The sequence below is a fragment of the Perissodus microlepis genome, chromosome 16 (genome assembly GCF_051167445.1).
Source record: "Perissodus microlepis isolate ML-2025 ecotype Zambia chromosome 16, ASM5116744v1, whole genome shotgun sequence".
Lineage (NCBI taxonomy): Eukaryota > Metazoa > Chordata > Actinopteri > Cichliformes > Cichlidae > Perissodus > Perissodus microlepis.
Genome location: NC_140476.1, coordinates 12,309,243 through 12,324,862, shown reverse-complemented (window position 1 = coordinate 12,324,862; position 15,620 = coordinate 12,309,243). Strand labels below are relative to the sequence as shown.

The 15,620-nt window shown below is 37.9% G+C and overlaps 1 protein-coding gene across 3 annotated transcripts in view; it reads left to right on the top strand.

The window, feature by feature from the left end:
• Positions 1–15,620, top strand: part of erbb4b (erb-b2 receptor tyrosine kinase 4b) — a 305,024-nt gene that overhangs the window by 223,348 nt on the left and 66,056 nt on the right. For all 3 annotated transcript variants that reach the window (XM_084907994.1, XM_084907997.1, XM_084907993.1), the window contains exons 14-17: positions 664–757; positions 6,574–6,728; positions 7,796–7,840; positions 12,074–12,206. In XM_084907994.1, coding sequence (XP_084764120.1) covers positions 664–757; positions 6,574–6,728; positions 7,796–7,840; positions 12,074–12,206 — 427 coding nt within the window. The remainder of the gene's footprint in view (positions 1–663; positions 758–6,573; positions 6,729–7,795; positions 7,841–12,073; positions 12,207–15,620) is intronic.

Below are 15,620 nucleotides of genomic sequence, written 5' to 3'. Positions count from 1 at the left end.
ATGCCTTTTTCTAGGCCACTCTGGTGTTGCGCAATTATAAAGGGATTGGAGATAGTGAACAACAAGACACTTTATTTGATTGATTTTTGAAAATGCTGCACCCCTCCCAGGTCCTGAACCTTTTAACAGCACTGACCCCCTGAGTGCTGGTTTCACTATTAAGGATAGCTAACAGGTAATAATGCTTGTGGGTATCACAGTTGTATGTATGTTTATGTGTGTGTGTGTGTGTGTGTATATTACATACTATAATATCGTATATTATAGTATATTATTGCTCTTGGCAGGGTTCCCTCTACTCTGAATTGATTGATCAGTCATTAAAAGCAATAACACTAATTCACAAATGTGCTTTACATAAAGAAAAGGTCATTGCATTGTTTTGTTTGTATATGTGTATATACACATGCTGTCCCTACAAATAAAGAGCTGAGTTGACATACTTTGATTTTATAAGGACATATCAGTTCGGTTAAAAAATAAATATTAGTGCTGTTTTCTTTACGCCAACTACCCCAGCAAAGAGACACATTTAACTAAAGTGGTTGCTTCTGCTATCCAAAAAATATGTTTTGGGCCCCAACTTGTTTCAAATTAATGTTTGTCTTTCTCTTGTCATCCATCAGACTGACTCTTTCTCTCACTTTTCTCCATTTCTGTCAGGGATATTCGAGAATATGCCAATGGGTCAGTGTGCGTAGAGTGTGATGCCCAGTGTGAAAGAGCTGACGGTGACTCTTTGACCTGTCTTGGGCCGGTAAGTTTTCTATTACACACAACAATTTTAAGGCAGATCAAAGCATTATGTTCATACATGTATTTTTAATATAGAAAGTGAACGGGGCTGTTTAAACAATTCAAATATGCTTCTGAGGAGCACGAAAATATCGTGCATCATAAGTAGTAAGACAGTAACAATACTGTATTTCTGAAAAATGAACTTTACTACGATGTATAATCAAACCAAAACATGACAGATACCATGATAACATAAAAAAAACATTGGAGGTTGTAGTTGTTGTAATAAAATAATAACTAAACAAATAAATAAAAAGGTCAGAATAAGGAAGTGTATTTGTATTCCCAACAAGCTTTAACTGTGCACTATTTAAAAAAAACAAAACATCAAATTATTGGAAGATTCTTTTGGTAGCAGCTGCAAATAAAATATAAAAAAAAAGGGAGAGTGAAATTCCTGACCTTCATTTCTCTGTCTCTTGCGAATACAACACCCACAGCCACATCAGTCCACTGACCCTGCTCTTTCTCTTAAAATCTTATCTTGCTGTTTCAGAGAAATGGATGATTCGGGACAGATGTAAGCCAACGGGTCCTTGTGCTGTCTTTTGTATCCCATCACACCCTGTCTGACAGTCTTGATCACTATAGTTTAGAAGTGTGGAACCCCTCCAACCCCCCGTCTTGCCATCCCAACTCAGACACGCACAACAAAAACAACAATATTGTTTGTGATTAAGTGTATAAGACACAACAGAAATAATCTCTATAAACAGATTTGTTTGCTGAATCCTTTGAAAACGTTTTTGGCACTGGAAGCCAGCGTAGTATTGACCGATCATGTATGAAATCTAAACTTGACTAAATCGCTACGGTAACTTATGCTGAACACATAACCTGGTTAAGAGCAGGTGATGTTCAGAGTTTTGGTTTATTTCTTTACAATATATTTTAAGTGTGATATAGATTATTAGCTTCACATGGAACATAGAAAATTATTGGCAATGCACACATTTACATGCGTTGCATAGTTACAGTAACTTCATTAACCTGGAGACGAATCAGGATGTTGTGTGTTGTCCTGTCAGCCCCTCTTACAGTGTATCATTTTGATTAGTATATTAGTCTTTCCCTCATCAGGTCTGCTTGTTGTTGACTCGCTAATTTGCGCTGCTCTCTGTAGAATGCGGGTCACTATTGAAATTAATTGGATGTGTCTGTGTTTATAAATTAGGGCATTGTTAGTAACTTTCTGCTACTATCCACATATTTTTTTGCAGTTGTGGCCTCAAACTAATTTGCCCCACTTAGTAAATTTGGCCCTTAATCATTAGATGATAGCCAGCCAGTTCACATAGTTCGGAAGGGGAAAAAGAGGAACACATAAATTATTGTTGGCTCAAATGCTGTTGCTAAAGTAGATTTGTTGTTTCCATTGTCTTGGTTGTCCACTTAATGCCTCAAAAGTCCCCAGCCCAGTTTCAGTACAATAAAATCACCCAAAGACCTTTCCAGTCCAACTTTTGAGAACAAATATTGCATTCAAAACAATTATGCATGAACTCCTTGAATAGAGCAGATGTGAAATGAGTAGCTGCAGGAGCCACATTCTTATTGTCCGAAATAAAGGTCGTCTGAAATGATCTAAGATTGGAATAATCCTTCAACCTGTTGGAGCGTGTGTCGATCTCATATGTGCAGCACGGGAATCCAAATGGATTACAGCAATCATGTTATAACTACAGAGAGTAATTGCTTACAGCTTACAGAGAGTGATCTAATGGAGTTAATGCAGTCTAAAGTATAAAGACTGAATTTCTCATAATATTCATAATTATAGGCTATTCTGTGGACCAAATAAGAGCTGATGGTAGATCTAGTGTGTTTACGATTTTTATTAGATATACAAACACGCTCAAATCATTCACAGAGTGGAACATTCATTCGTTTTTACAACAGGCAGTTAAGCCAAAGTCATGTTGATGTCAGACTGAAAATCTCACAAAATTAAAATACACATTCGAAAATAAACCAATAATAGAATTTTATAACCTGAAATCCAAGAGTGTTTTTTTTCCTGACATAACTGATCTTTTTAAGCCCAATACAGCCCATCATATTTCTTGTGTAAGTTTAAAAAGGAGGACAAGTTTAGTGTTTGTAAATTCCAAATCTGCCAAACAGATGAAGAAGCACACATTATAAACTGTGAGCAGCATACAAACTTCACTGTATATATTATAAAGATGGAAAACGCTGGTCTTCCCACTCCAGGTTAGGAATTATTTGCTGCCTCAGATGGAGGAGTTTACGTTTTTCAGGGCCATGTTACTGATGGATTGGTGCAGCATCTGCAGTGATGTGGACTGTTGATGTACTCTGCATTTCTATACAGTACACAACTTTAGCAACAGATGCTGGTTAGCAAAAATTACAGAAACAAGCAGCAGATATGAACTTCCAAACGGTATCTGGGTTCAACGTTAGATACAAAACACAGAGCTCAACCATTTGAGGGGAGCTGAAAGTGTAGTGGCTACTCTTCAACATCTAAAGAAGCAAGCTGAGGTGTTGCCCATTTGACTAGGGCACCTTCTGAATACTTCCTATACCAGGTATTTACATCAGATACAACTGTAAGGAGATTTCAGGCAGACCCAGGACACACTGGAGACATTATGTCTCCCAGCTAGCTTAGGAAAGCTTTGTCATACGCTGAGAAGAGTGATGGAGTCCCTGTGAAAGCTGGTTTAGGCTACAGCGCCCCATGACCCTAAATTGGATAAGTGGTTAAAAGGATGGATGGACTTATTATCCTATTATCAACTTATAAATGACTCTCTGCAGCACTTTGAACTTAACTCTTAATCTTGAATGTCTGACATACCCATCCTCTCTCTGACACTATGCAGTAGCCATCTATGACCATAGTATAAACTTAACACACAATAGTGTCAGCGGAAGGAGTGTTACGCCACTCATTCAAGTGACTTCCTTACTGTCAACTGACTGCAAGTTTCCTCAGTCTTATAAACAGTACATTTGCATGATGACTAAAACTAGCACCACTGACTAAAAATGGGCCGTGAGGTCAGTTTCATGATTATTAATATATAAATTGTCAAAGGGGATTCTTTCACCATCTCATGGTGCTTTGGTTGCTGTCATTTCTCAACTCTGTGTGAATAGTGCTCATGGCCATTGATCAGTGGTCATGACATTTGGATGAGTGATGAAGCGTTTCTCCCACTGAAAACTATGTCAAGATGAACAGAATCAACTTTCTGGCATTTACTTACCTGAATGGTTGAGCATACAGCAAGTAAATATACATGTGCATAGTTATAGTACATAATATCGATTTTTTTTTTAAGTGTCTCCTGAAGTTCATGTGTCTAGTGATGGAAAAAATAGGCATACACTTATACTGTAGGAGTATTACACACGTTCTTTTGTGCTGGCAGACTAATTTATATTTACAGCAGGATGCTTAGGTTGGAGCTTTAGTTGCCCCAATACCCCGTTGGACCAAACACCATTTGCTTGCTCTGTCACATAATTTAGCTTGTTGATGTGATGCCACAAGTGCATACACACATACATACAAATATCCACGGGTGGGAAGACACTCAGAAAATCAAAGTGCCAAGCTCAACGCTAAAGCCAGCGAGAGCAGCAAGACTTTCACTTTGCATAATTATACTCACGGTGAGAACATTTTCGCACACACAGAAGCTATAAAGAGCACATGCAGAGGCATTAGTACATAGGCATCCATATAAAGTCTATGCAAAACACTACTTCTTGTTTTGATTTGACTGACAAAGCAATAATACACATAGAGACAGAAGGAAAGATATGGCTTTTCCTAAGAAAATTGATTTTTATGTGTCTTTCTTTCTCAGCTGCATTTGTCGTGCACAATATTCAGTTTAGTGTAGTTTTATGCCAGACATTGTAAGATAAACATCTCACAGTATTATACTGTGAAAGCCAACGATTTCTTTTTTGTGACAGTGGGAGCAAAAAAGAAAAAAAAACTTTTAAGAAGAGGAAACCTCTAACACATTCAGACTGAAGAAGGGTAGCCATCTGCCTCTAACTGCTAGGTTGAGGGAAAAGCAATAGAGAAAAGAAGAGCATAGAGAAACAATTAAGAACAAACAATATAATAATAAACATTTGGCGGATTAGTGGGGCCTGAAACAACAGGTCAGGAATATGAAGCTCAGGAAATTAACTTTGGAAGAAAATGAAGACGAAGGGAAAAAAGAACACAAACTACACAAGGGAAAAGTCACCAAGTTAATGACATGCAATAGTAGCGTACAAATGCATGGGCAGTTATAGAGACAAGAGTAGATGGCAGGTGCTCAGTTAATCATTGAAGGTCTAGCAGCCTGTAGCTTACAGCAGCATAACTAAAGGATGGTTCAAAGGCAAGAACCCTAACTTAAAACTTCCTCAATAAGGAAAGTTTCAAGCTTAATCCAAAAAATGGCGAGAGTCTGCCTTCATGCACGCTGTAGCTGAATGTTCTGCCTCTAGATGTACTTTTTGGTAACTCTTGGAACTACAACTAAGCCTTCATTCGGTGAGTGAAGTGCTCTTTTTGGGTGTTGCACTATGAGGTCATTAAGATATGATGGAGCCTGGACTTTGAGGCCAGGGAAAGGGAAGATTTTAAAGGATCCAGTGGAGATCAGTTTAAATGAGAGAAATGTTAGCGTGCCCAGTCAGTGTCATAAATATGCTTCATGTCATCTGCATAGCAATGCATTGGAAATGTATTGTTTTCTGTGGAGCAAAGTTTCAACCTGTGTAACTTCATGACTAACTTTAATTTGTGTTGCAAAGAGTCCTTAAGCAGTTCAGTTGGGATGGATTTGATTGTTGAAGTTGGCACATAGAATTATGTGTCTGTGGGTCATTTTTTGTTATTTATTGTGTATATACAAGTAAGAAATCAGTGTTGCTTATGTGACTCAAAGCTATGGCTGTTTGTTCGCTTTCCAGCAATTGTGCTTATGTATGTGCTTATGTTCTTTAGGCCTGCTGATGTTTCGAGGCCCGTCTGTGAGATTCTTTCACCTCTCTTCCTCTCCCTTCCTACCCCCTCCTTCGCCTATATTAGCTCCATAAATCCTGTTCTAGGCGGATTGTTATGGTCATTGTGTGTGCTGTGAGCGATGGTTATTATCTGCCTGCTCTGCTCACACAGCTTTATGATGCTCGTATGCTTTCTTCCTCTGCTCCCAGTTCTCTCTCTCTCTCTCTCTCTCTCTCACTATATCTTGTTCACCCTTACTCTCTCTGTAAATCTGAATGTCCATGTCCAGTCTCTCTCCTTCGCTTATTACTCTACAGCACTTCCTTTTTTTTTTATTTTTCTCATCTTTCCTCCACTCCACCAGTTCCACCTTCTGTCTTTTGCTGCTTGTTATCGCATTTTCACTCTTATGCTTCCACTGCTTCACAGATTTAAAAGAAAAATCATAAGTAACTAACAATAACCCACAGTTTGTTCAACCTGACAGATTTGTCCTTCCTATTTGTTTAATGATATCAGAAAAATCAACAGTCTGTACTTCCAGCAAAGGATGCTTGAAATAAGTACATGAAAGTAGAAACTGACACCTTACCAAGTGATAAAAAGCTGTCAAGAGGAAGTCAGACTTACCAGCGATAAAACTAATCATACTCTCATTTTACAAATCTAGCACATATGACAAAATCAGTTTACAACAAGTTATGGTCCATACATGGTAAGGTTTCACAATTAAACAAACAAAAAAGAAATCAATAAAAATCCTTTTTTTTTTTTTTTTTATGAAGGGCCCAGAGCATTGTGTGAAATGCCTTCATTTCAAAGACGGTCCAAACTGTGTGGAAAAGTGCCCCGATGGCCTGCAAGGTGCCAACAGCTTCATCTTCAAGTACGCTGAAGCCAACAACGAATGCCATCCCTGCCATGCTAACTGCACCCAAGGGTAAGTGCAGACAGGAAAAGGACAAGTTCGAGATGTGGGGAGTAATCAGCTTAGAGTAACGTCGTCACAAGAAGTGGATTTGCACACCATTTGCAGAATATTCATGCTATGTTTTCTCATGCTCATATTGCAAGCGAAATTTGACCTTCATATATTTAGTGGTTGAAAAGCACATGCTCGCAAAGCTCTCGCCAGCCATAGTCTGCAATCATAAAATTATAGTCCGAACGTCTTGCAAGACATGTGAGATAAATAGAGAAGTGAAGCAGAAAATGAACCTGAAGAGAAAAAAGAATGAAAGTAAGGGTAGTTAATACCCTGCCACTCTCCACTGCTCACTAGCCACTGATCGCTCAATGTAATATTCAACAAGGTTTGGAAAGACATCATTTTGTATTTAATTCCACGGGGAGTTTATGTCACTTCCCTGTGTGTTATTTCTCCTCTTGTGAGTGACAGCATCCAGCTCACTTAAGCATAACAATGTTGTCGTAAATGGAAAACACCAGGCTGACACTGTCACAGGTACAGCTTCATAAGCAGGGCCGCCTCTCAGAGAAGCAAAAAACCCAACAAGCTGATGGAGGGGGAGGGATATATATTCTGAGTGGGAAAGAGACAGAGCTGGAGGCTTCCAAACATTCAAAAGAGCTACTAAATTTCAGAGACAGTATATGTGACGTGTGATGCCACTGAAAGATTAACACAAGGCGACTGGTGAAACATCCAACAGATTTGGTTAGTTTTCATTAGAAGTCAGTATAACTTTGTAATCTGTCACTCTAAAAGTAAACTCTTAGTGAGTTCTAAAGCAAGGCCAAAAATGGTAGCCAACAAGGCTTTTATTCACATTTGTGCCACACTTAAGGCAAAACGCGTTAGTCATATAAAAGGTATCGTTGTTGTGTTGACATCTGCTCTACAATGTGCAAGCAAAAACATCTCTGACAGTCAACACTTTCTGGCTAATTTTGGCTGCCTGTGTGTTATGGTAACATTTTTATATATGCGATATTAATGTTTGAATAGGATAAAATGCAGCATTTGTCCTGTATTTATTTACTAAGGTGCATTGGACCGAGACTTCAAGACTGCATCGGCTGGATGGACAGGTACAAAATTCCTTTTCTTGGATCCCTCTATTATGTGCTTACGTACAAACACACCTAAACAGAAGTACACACACGCACACACATAGAAGAACCGTACAGTAAGCAAAGTCTCTGATTAATGGATAGCTCTAAGGCCCCAAATCCCTGTGAGGTCCTTAATGCTTCTCTGTGCACGGTTGTGTGTGCGTGTCTGTGTGTGCGCGCGTGTGTGCATGTGTGCCTGGTTGTTGATAAATTGATTGTGCTTTAGCATTTGTTCTGAAGCTGGGGGGAGAAAAGGCAAGAAAATGCTGCTCATAGTTTGCAGCAAATAGATTCAAGACTTCATAAGTGAAGCAGTTTGGAATCAAGTGGTGCTAAAAATTGTTGCGTGGCGTTTTGAGGGATGATTAAAAAAGAGGCTGGTAGGCAAGAGGAACAGCCTGCAGTTCACTATTTTGCAATGGAGATTTCCAGCACATCAAAAAGAATACTATATACAAATTTCAGGTAAAAGGTAAATGCAATGGGATGACTATCAAAGTGGGTGTCAAAAAAAGTGAAACGAAAGAAGCTTTTACTGTCTTGCAGCACAGCATATATTCACATAGAGATAATCACTGTAAAGGCATTTACTGTATATTCTGCCTGATACTGACCAATCAGTATTCAGTATCTTGAAGCTTCTACTATAGCCCAAAAAAAACAAGTCATATCCTTCAAAAGACTAAATCTACAAGTGTGTTTCTGAAATAATATTTGGGAAACTGCCAGTAGGATGAATGGGGACTGCAGCAGATGGCTGAAAGTAACTATCAGGCGACCTTGTGAAGAGATCAGCTTTTATCAGATCTCTGATAGCTCTGGCCAGGATGTAGCTGTAGCCACAGCTATCAGGTCTAGTTGCCTGCTCTGATGTGTCACACAAGTAGCAAATCTGTTAACTGTTAGATGTGTCATTTTTGAGCATAGCTGAAAGTGTCATGTCATTACACAAAGCCTTTTTCTTTTCTTTTTCTTTTTTTTTTTACACAAAATCTTCTAATGGCAGTATTTCAGAAATTGCTGATCTACTGGGATTTTCCCACATAGCCATCTCTAGGTTTTATGGAGAATGTTCTGAAAAAGAAAAAGAAATATGCAGCAGTTCTCTGGGTAAAATGCCTTGTTGATGCCAGAAGTTAGAGGAAAATAACTATACTTTTTCAAACTGACAAAAAGGCAAGAGTAAGTCAAATAACCATTTGTTACATCTGTGGTATGCAGAAGAGCCATTCCAAATGCACAGCACGTCAAACCTTGCAGCACATTGGCTAGAGCAGCAGAAGCCCTGACCAGGTGTCACTCCTGTCAGCTAAGAGCAGATAGGTGAGGCTACATGTTGCATTGGCTCAATAAAATCATACAATAGAAGGAAAAATCTTTCCCGGTTTGATGAATTTTGATTTCTGCAGCAACATTCAGTTTACGCAAACTGAAAACATGGATCCATCCAGCCTTTTATTAACAGTTCTGGCTGCTGGTGGTGGTGTAATTTGATGGGGGATACGGAGCCCACACTTCAGGGTCCTTAGTGCCAAATGAGCATCATTTAAACACCACAGCCTATCTGAGTATTGTTTTCATGTCCATCCCTTTATGACCATAGAACATGCATCTTCCAATAGCTGCTTCAAGCAGAAAGCAGCAGACCATGCCACAAAGCTCACACCATCTCCAACTGGTTTCACACACAGCAGTGAGTTCTTAAAGGGCCTTGAAGTCACCAGATCTCAGTCCAGTACAGCACCTTTGTAGTGAAGTGGGATGTTTGCATACATGAATGTATAGCTGACGTCAAATCTGTGAGGAGTGTTTCCATCGTTTTGTCGAAATGTTTCAAATCTAGTTCTGAGGGCAGGAGATTCAACCCAGTGCTATCAAGTTTCTGCTGAGTGTGCAAAAGCCACCACATTTGAGTGTATAGAATGAATTGCACATTAGCTGTTTATCCCGATGCCAAATGACATTTGTCACTGTGAGAAAACCCTCATGTAGCTACTGCCAGTGCCATGCTGACAGTGTCTTTCACCATCAGTTTTCTTTTCATTCTATAACAATAAGACGTGCACAAAATTAACCGTGTGGCTTTCATTTCACACAAATTAGCTTCATTGCTCTGCTTTGAAATGTATCCGTAGTGAAACTGCAGTGCGTAAGTTAATGAAATCAAACATAATATTTACATTTACCACTCTCTCTTAAACTTTTCTGTTTAAGAAATGTATTGATATTTTGTGGAGAAAAACACAAAAAAACCAATGCTGTCTAGCTGAGAGTTAGATGGGAAGATCAATACCACTTTCATAACTGCCCATTAAATATGGAGGTAACACCAAGAGATAGATAACAGCATAAAGATGAGAAATGGGGAGAACAATTAGTCTAGGTTATTTTCCAAAATAGTCTACCAGCACCTCTAAAGCTCACTAATCATCTCGTTATACCATATCTCATTTGTTTAATCCATATAAAACCCAGATTGTAAAAGCAGTGCAGGGCTTCACAGGCATTATATGCTGGTGCATTTCACCCCCGGGTGCACTGAATTACTTTATTGTATTTACTAGCTGCCTAATCATTTCATTGTGGCAGCAAGAAACCAGTGTTGCTATCTTTGTATATACATATCACATGTAAATGATAAAGTAAGTGTGTTGCATCTGCAGATATTAGTAAGCCTCAAAAATAAGGTAAACATCACCTGGTTGTAGCTTCAGAGCAATTTTAAAATGGATTTTAAAATGGTCTCTTCTTTCCGAGAAACAAACCTGTGTATGTTGGCAACGATCAAGCTGTTTCACCAAAGAATCGTGATGATGCCATGGAGTCACCAGGGAATTTTATAATTATCCAAAGTCTTTAGTGGATAATCTAAAGAACCACAGTTTTTATATATCTAGAGTATTTTTTTCTCCTTCACTGTTGGTTCCAAGACACAGATTGGGGTAAAATTAAGACTAGGATAACATATAGTGTCTAAGTAAGGTGTGATGCCACCACAACAGCTCCAGTCACAAATCATAGGATAAAGTTGATCAAGTTGACTCAAGTTAATTGTGATTCAGTGATACTGATAGGTAAGAGGATAAATAGAATCAAGGCACACCAGAAAAAGCCCCGATCACAGCATATGCCCAAATGCCCAAACATCAGAGTCACTAAATGGGTACAACCATAATTTCTGACCCTAGTTATGTACTTGTGTCTTTTTGATAGCTCTAAATACAAATGTAACAATCGGTAATTTAGTCACTGTGCTATTGAAGCACTTATGAATAATGAAGTCTATGGGACTGAAACATTAAACCCTCCTTGAAAGTCACTTAGATCTTTTCTATTTGCAATCTTTTTACAAAATCTGAATCAATTGTGCCTGCTCAACATTTTTAGAAATTCAGTGGAGCATGCTAGGATAATAATGGCATAACTATACAATAATGTGTTGCACCTTTTCTGCTTTTTTCCCTTTAATTTGACACCTGTCTCTATCTAAAGTAAGGTAATAGTGCCTGCGTGTCTTCATTGGTTAGACCCCCTTTCTTTTAACCATCGCATGTATAGAGATTTCCCCTGTGCAGCCACAGACTGTGATGACAGAGAGATAAAGCATTCTTCATTTCCCATGAACAGGGCTGAATGTGATATCATTTTATAGAGGTGTATCCTTGAAGTCCGTAATATACAACCCTGAATAACATCCTTATTTTGATTATGAACGGTTCTTCCGATAGATCAAATAAACCAGCCATGGCCGAGTATATCAGAAAGCCAACTCGGACAGTTTGAGGAGCATATCAGTAAAAATATTGAGATTCTTCATTTCAAGTGACAGCATCAGTGTGATTCTGAGGATTCTCTTTGAAGATTATTTCCATGTTTTTGATCTCAGCCCCGATTTTAATGAGAGGGCATGGAGGGATATTTGTTACCACATGAAGCTTACTGGGAAAATACACAAAAACCGAAGGTGAAGAGGTTTTTAAGGGATCGGCCACATGGATATATAATGTAGAAACATGTTATTTGTGTTAATCTTTGTGCTTGTATAAGCCCGATGTTTGCTTGATGTATTTTTAGTTTAGTTTTTGTGTGTGTGTGTGTGATCTTCTATACTGATACCCAGTAACATTCTCACTTTTCTGTAATTTCATTGCATGCCCTTTGTTCTTTATGTATTTTCTTCCCTTTCCTTCTCCAATGTCTTTTCTTCAGAACCCCTCTGATTGCAGCAGGGGTAATCGGAGGACTCTTCATGGTGGTGATCATGGTACTCAGTGTAGCAGTGTCTGTGCGACGGAAGAACATTAAGAAAAAGAGGGCCCTTCGCCGCTTCCTGGAGACAGAGGTAAACAGGAAAGTGGATTAAGTTAAAAAAAAAAAAAAAAGCTGATGTTCCAGCGAGAAAGAGCATGCTGTTTGTTGCACTGAAAGATAATCAGAAACTAAGGACATAGGTTAAGTTACCTTGGCCCAAATTATGCTAAATGTTTTGTGTCAACAGAGATCTTATAGTATACGCCTCTGAAATTGGATCCCATTAGCGCAAATAACTCTGCCATAGTTTTAAAGAACTAAAAGTAAAATTTATTACTTTAATCTTGGCTCTGTTTCTCGTATTTGTTTCCCTCTAATATGCCATGGTACTGTTATGCCTGGAGAAGATTACATAATCAAATTACAGGCTACATTGCAATTGGATTTATCAGTAAGTAAATACACCTGATTTTGTCCCCAAATCAACACGTGATCACAAACCATCCTTCCAGACTTTGAGGAGAGGTTACAGTAAAATGACCTATTCAGAAGAAAACAACAAATGTCAATAAATAAAGAAGTATGGATATATCTTTGTTCACCAGGAAGTGCAAAATAGACAAATGAAAGTTTATTGCTGTCTACATCACCCCTACTGCTACACCTTTCACTATAGTGAGCTTGTTGTATTTAATTTTGGAAATGTAGGCCATTATTTATTAAAATGTGTCGATTTTCCTTGTAAATGTATTCATTCATTTCAAAGTTGATTGGAATTTTGCCTCTTACGTACCAGTGTTTGGTTCATTAGTTAGTTTGTTTCCTCCTCTCAGACTCATTAATTCACAATCACAGAACAAATGGATGAAAATGGTCTTCTGTGGAATCACAAGATATTTGTTTTGCTTTTGAAACATATTACACATTGCTCATTATTTTAAAAAATGTAATGCACTATGTTACTTAATTAGTCTCCAGAGAAAATAATTTGTTACATTACTTTTGGAATACTTTTAATATGGCCTAAGATAAATTGTCACATAATTACCATTCAAGACTATAAACCTATCTAACAAATGTCCCCATCATAATGAACACACATGCACAATGTGTCATTTTGTGCAATAAAAGTGTTTTGTTGTTTTTTAAGAAAGCCTTTATAATGCCACCGTTGTTACTACAATGCAATTCATGACATTACTTTGTTATGTCAAAATGCGTAGACATAGGAAATATATATGGATGTGACGTTTTCATTTGTATGTGCTTGCAGGCCTGTGCTTGTGCAAAATATGAGAAAAACAAGACTGAAAAAAGCAAAAAGAAATAAAATAGAGACTGACTGGTGGATTCTAAATAACTATTGCAGAACTGTAGAAAGTTTTAGAAACTCTGACAACTCGGGTTTGAATATCCTACTTTGCATTACAGGGGCACTTCTTTTAGGAAGAGCTAAGGGAGTATACCATTAGAAGAGGCAAAAGTACTCTTTCTTTATCTAAAAAAAACCCAGAAGAGTACTTCATCTAATGTACTTATGTGTCCACACTGAGAATAAGGTCTCATTTCAGTGCTTTCTCTCTATTCAGGGCACAAGTATCAGTGAAGAGTCTTGAAAAAAATAATAGCATTAAGATGATAAATTATTATACTTCTTTTATACCCGTTCATATATGGGCCACCCTTAAACTGCCACTATTTCTTGAGTACTTACATTAGTCTCTTTTTAGTAGTCATACATAAATTCAGGCACTATTTTAATATATTACAGAGCCTTTCTTGTTACATGTCATTTATTTAATAAAAAAATTACTGTATTTATGGCCCAATAATTGTATTAGATGCTCCAAAAGTAGAGGAGCAGAGAAGGAAATGGGAAATCTTTTTTTCTCTTTGAAACCATCCTGTCTTCATTTGTTTCTGGGCTGCAAAAAAAAAGATAATTTTTCCTTAATTTTTAGTATTTACATTAAATTATGCATTTTATGTAATTGCAGGGAAAGTCTTATATTGCAGGTTCATTGATTAATAGTCATTTGCTTAAAATAAAGTCTGAAACTAGTTAGTTTTCAGGCACTGCGCATCAGTTTCTGTCACGGTACTGGGTCGTGTGACCCAGTGTTTGAGTTTTAGGTATTTTTGTATTCATTTTCGATCCAGTTAATTTCTAGGTTGCTCGTTAGTCCTTATTTCTTAGTTGTTTCTGTCATCTCCCCCTGCACTCAGTCTCCCTGGTTCCTGCGTCTACATGTCATGTTTTCTTGTCTATGCGGTTATGTTAAGTTCATGTCTATGTCTCCGTGTTTCCTGTTTTATTTTGGAAGTCTGGTGTTTGTTCATTGTAGTTAGTGTTACTCTCCTCTGTATTGTCATTATGTTTCATTCTAGTCAGCTGTGTTCTCATGTGTCTCCACTTCCCCTGATCACCTCATGTGTGTATTTAAGTCCTCAGTCTTCCTTTGTTCGTCGTTGCGTCGTCTGTGTTATCTCCCCTGCCCCTTGTCATAGTTTCCCAGCCATAGTTTGTATATTGTTTAGTCATAGTCTAAATTCTCAGTAAGAGTCATAGTTTCCTAGTCTATGTTCAGGTTTTCCCTCAGTTACTTTGTTGTTGTTTTTTCCGTGAGTTTTCAGCCCTAAATAAAGGCTCGCTTTTTGTTAAGTTCAGTTTTGTCTCCTCGCCTCTGTCTGCTCTTGGGTCCTCAACTCACTCCACACGGTCTGCCCTCACAGACCATGACAGTTTCGCCCTGATCCTATCACTATATAACAAATAATTTTAGACTTGTTAAAAGAAAATGTTGATGGACTATAGATCTAATCAGATCAGTCTGCACGTGAAATGTTTGTCTAATGGTTTTAATGTCATTTTGCCCAGCTCACCACATTAATAGAATAGCAACATATAAACTGCTTAAAACAATGAAGCAACACTTGAGCAATTTAATTTTGATTTTTGGTATGATTTTGAATTTAGTCTGCAAATGACTGAGCACTTTAGATTCCACTAACCGTTGTTTTCAACAAATTACATTATTTTACTTACTGAATTTGAGTGCAATATTGCGGCAGGATCCCTTTGTTACAATAAGACAATTCACAAAATTCTTTTTGCTCTTAGATAGTCCACAATCACCTGTTAGTGGAATTATTTTAGAGTGGAAGCATTTAGGAACTGCAGCAACTCAACCACAAAATTGAAGACCACATAAAGTTACAGAAAAGGGTCGCTGAGTGCTGAGGTGTGTTGTGTGTAAAAGTTGCCATGGCTCTGATGATTCAATAATTGCACAGTGGCAAATAACATCAACACAAACACCGTGCACCGAGAGCTCCATGGCATGGTTTCCATGGACCTTGGACCTCCTGTAGATGTAATGTGTAGGTGACTCAGTATTTTTGCACATATAGTGTATGTTAACTTAAATATTTAATTCATCAAGATCTGATATGTGGTGTTAATATTTTGATCAGTATATTTCAGGCAGCAGAGCACTTGCTTCAG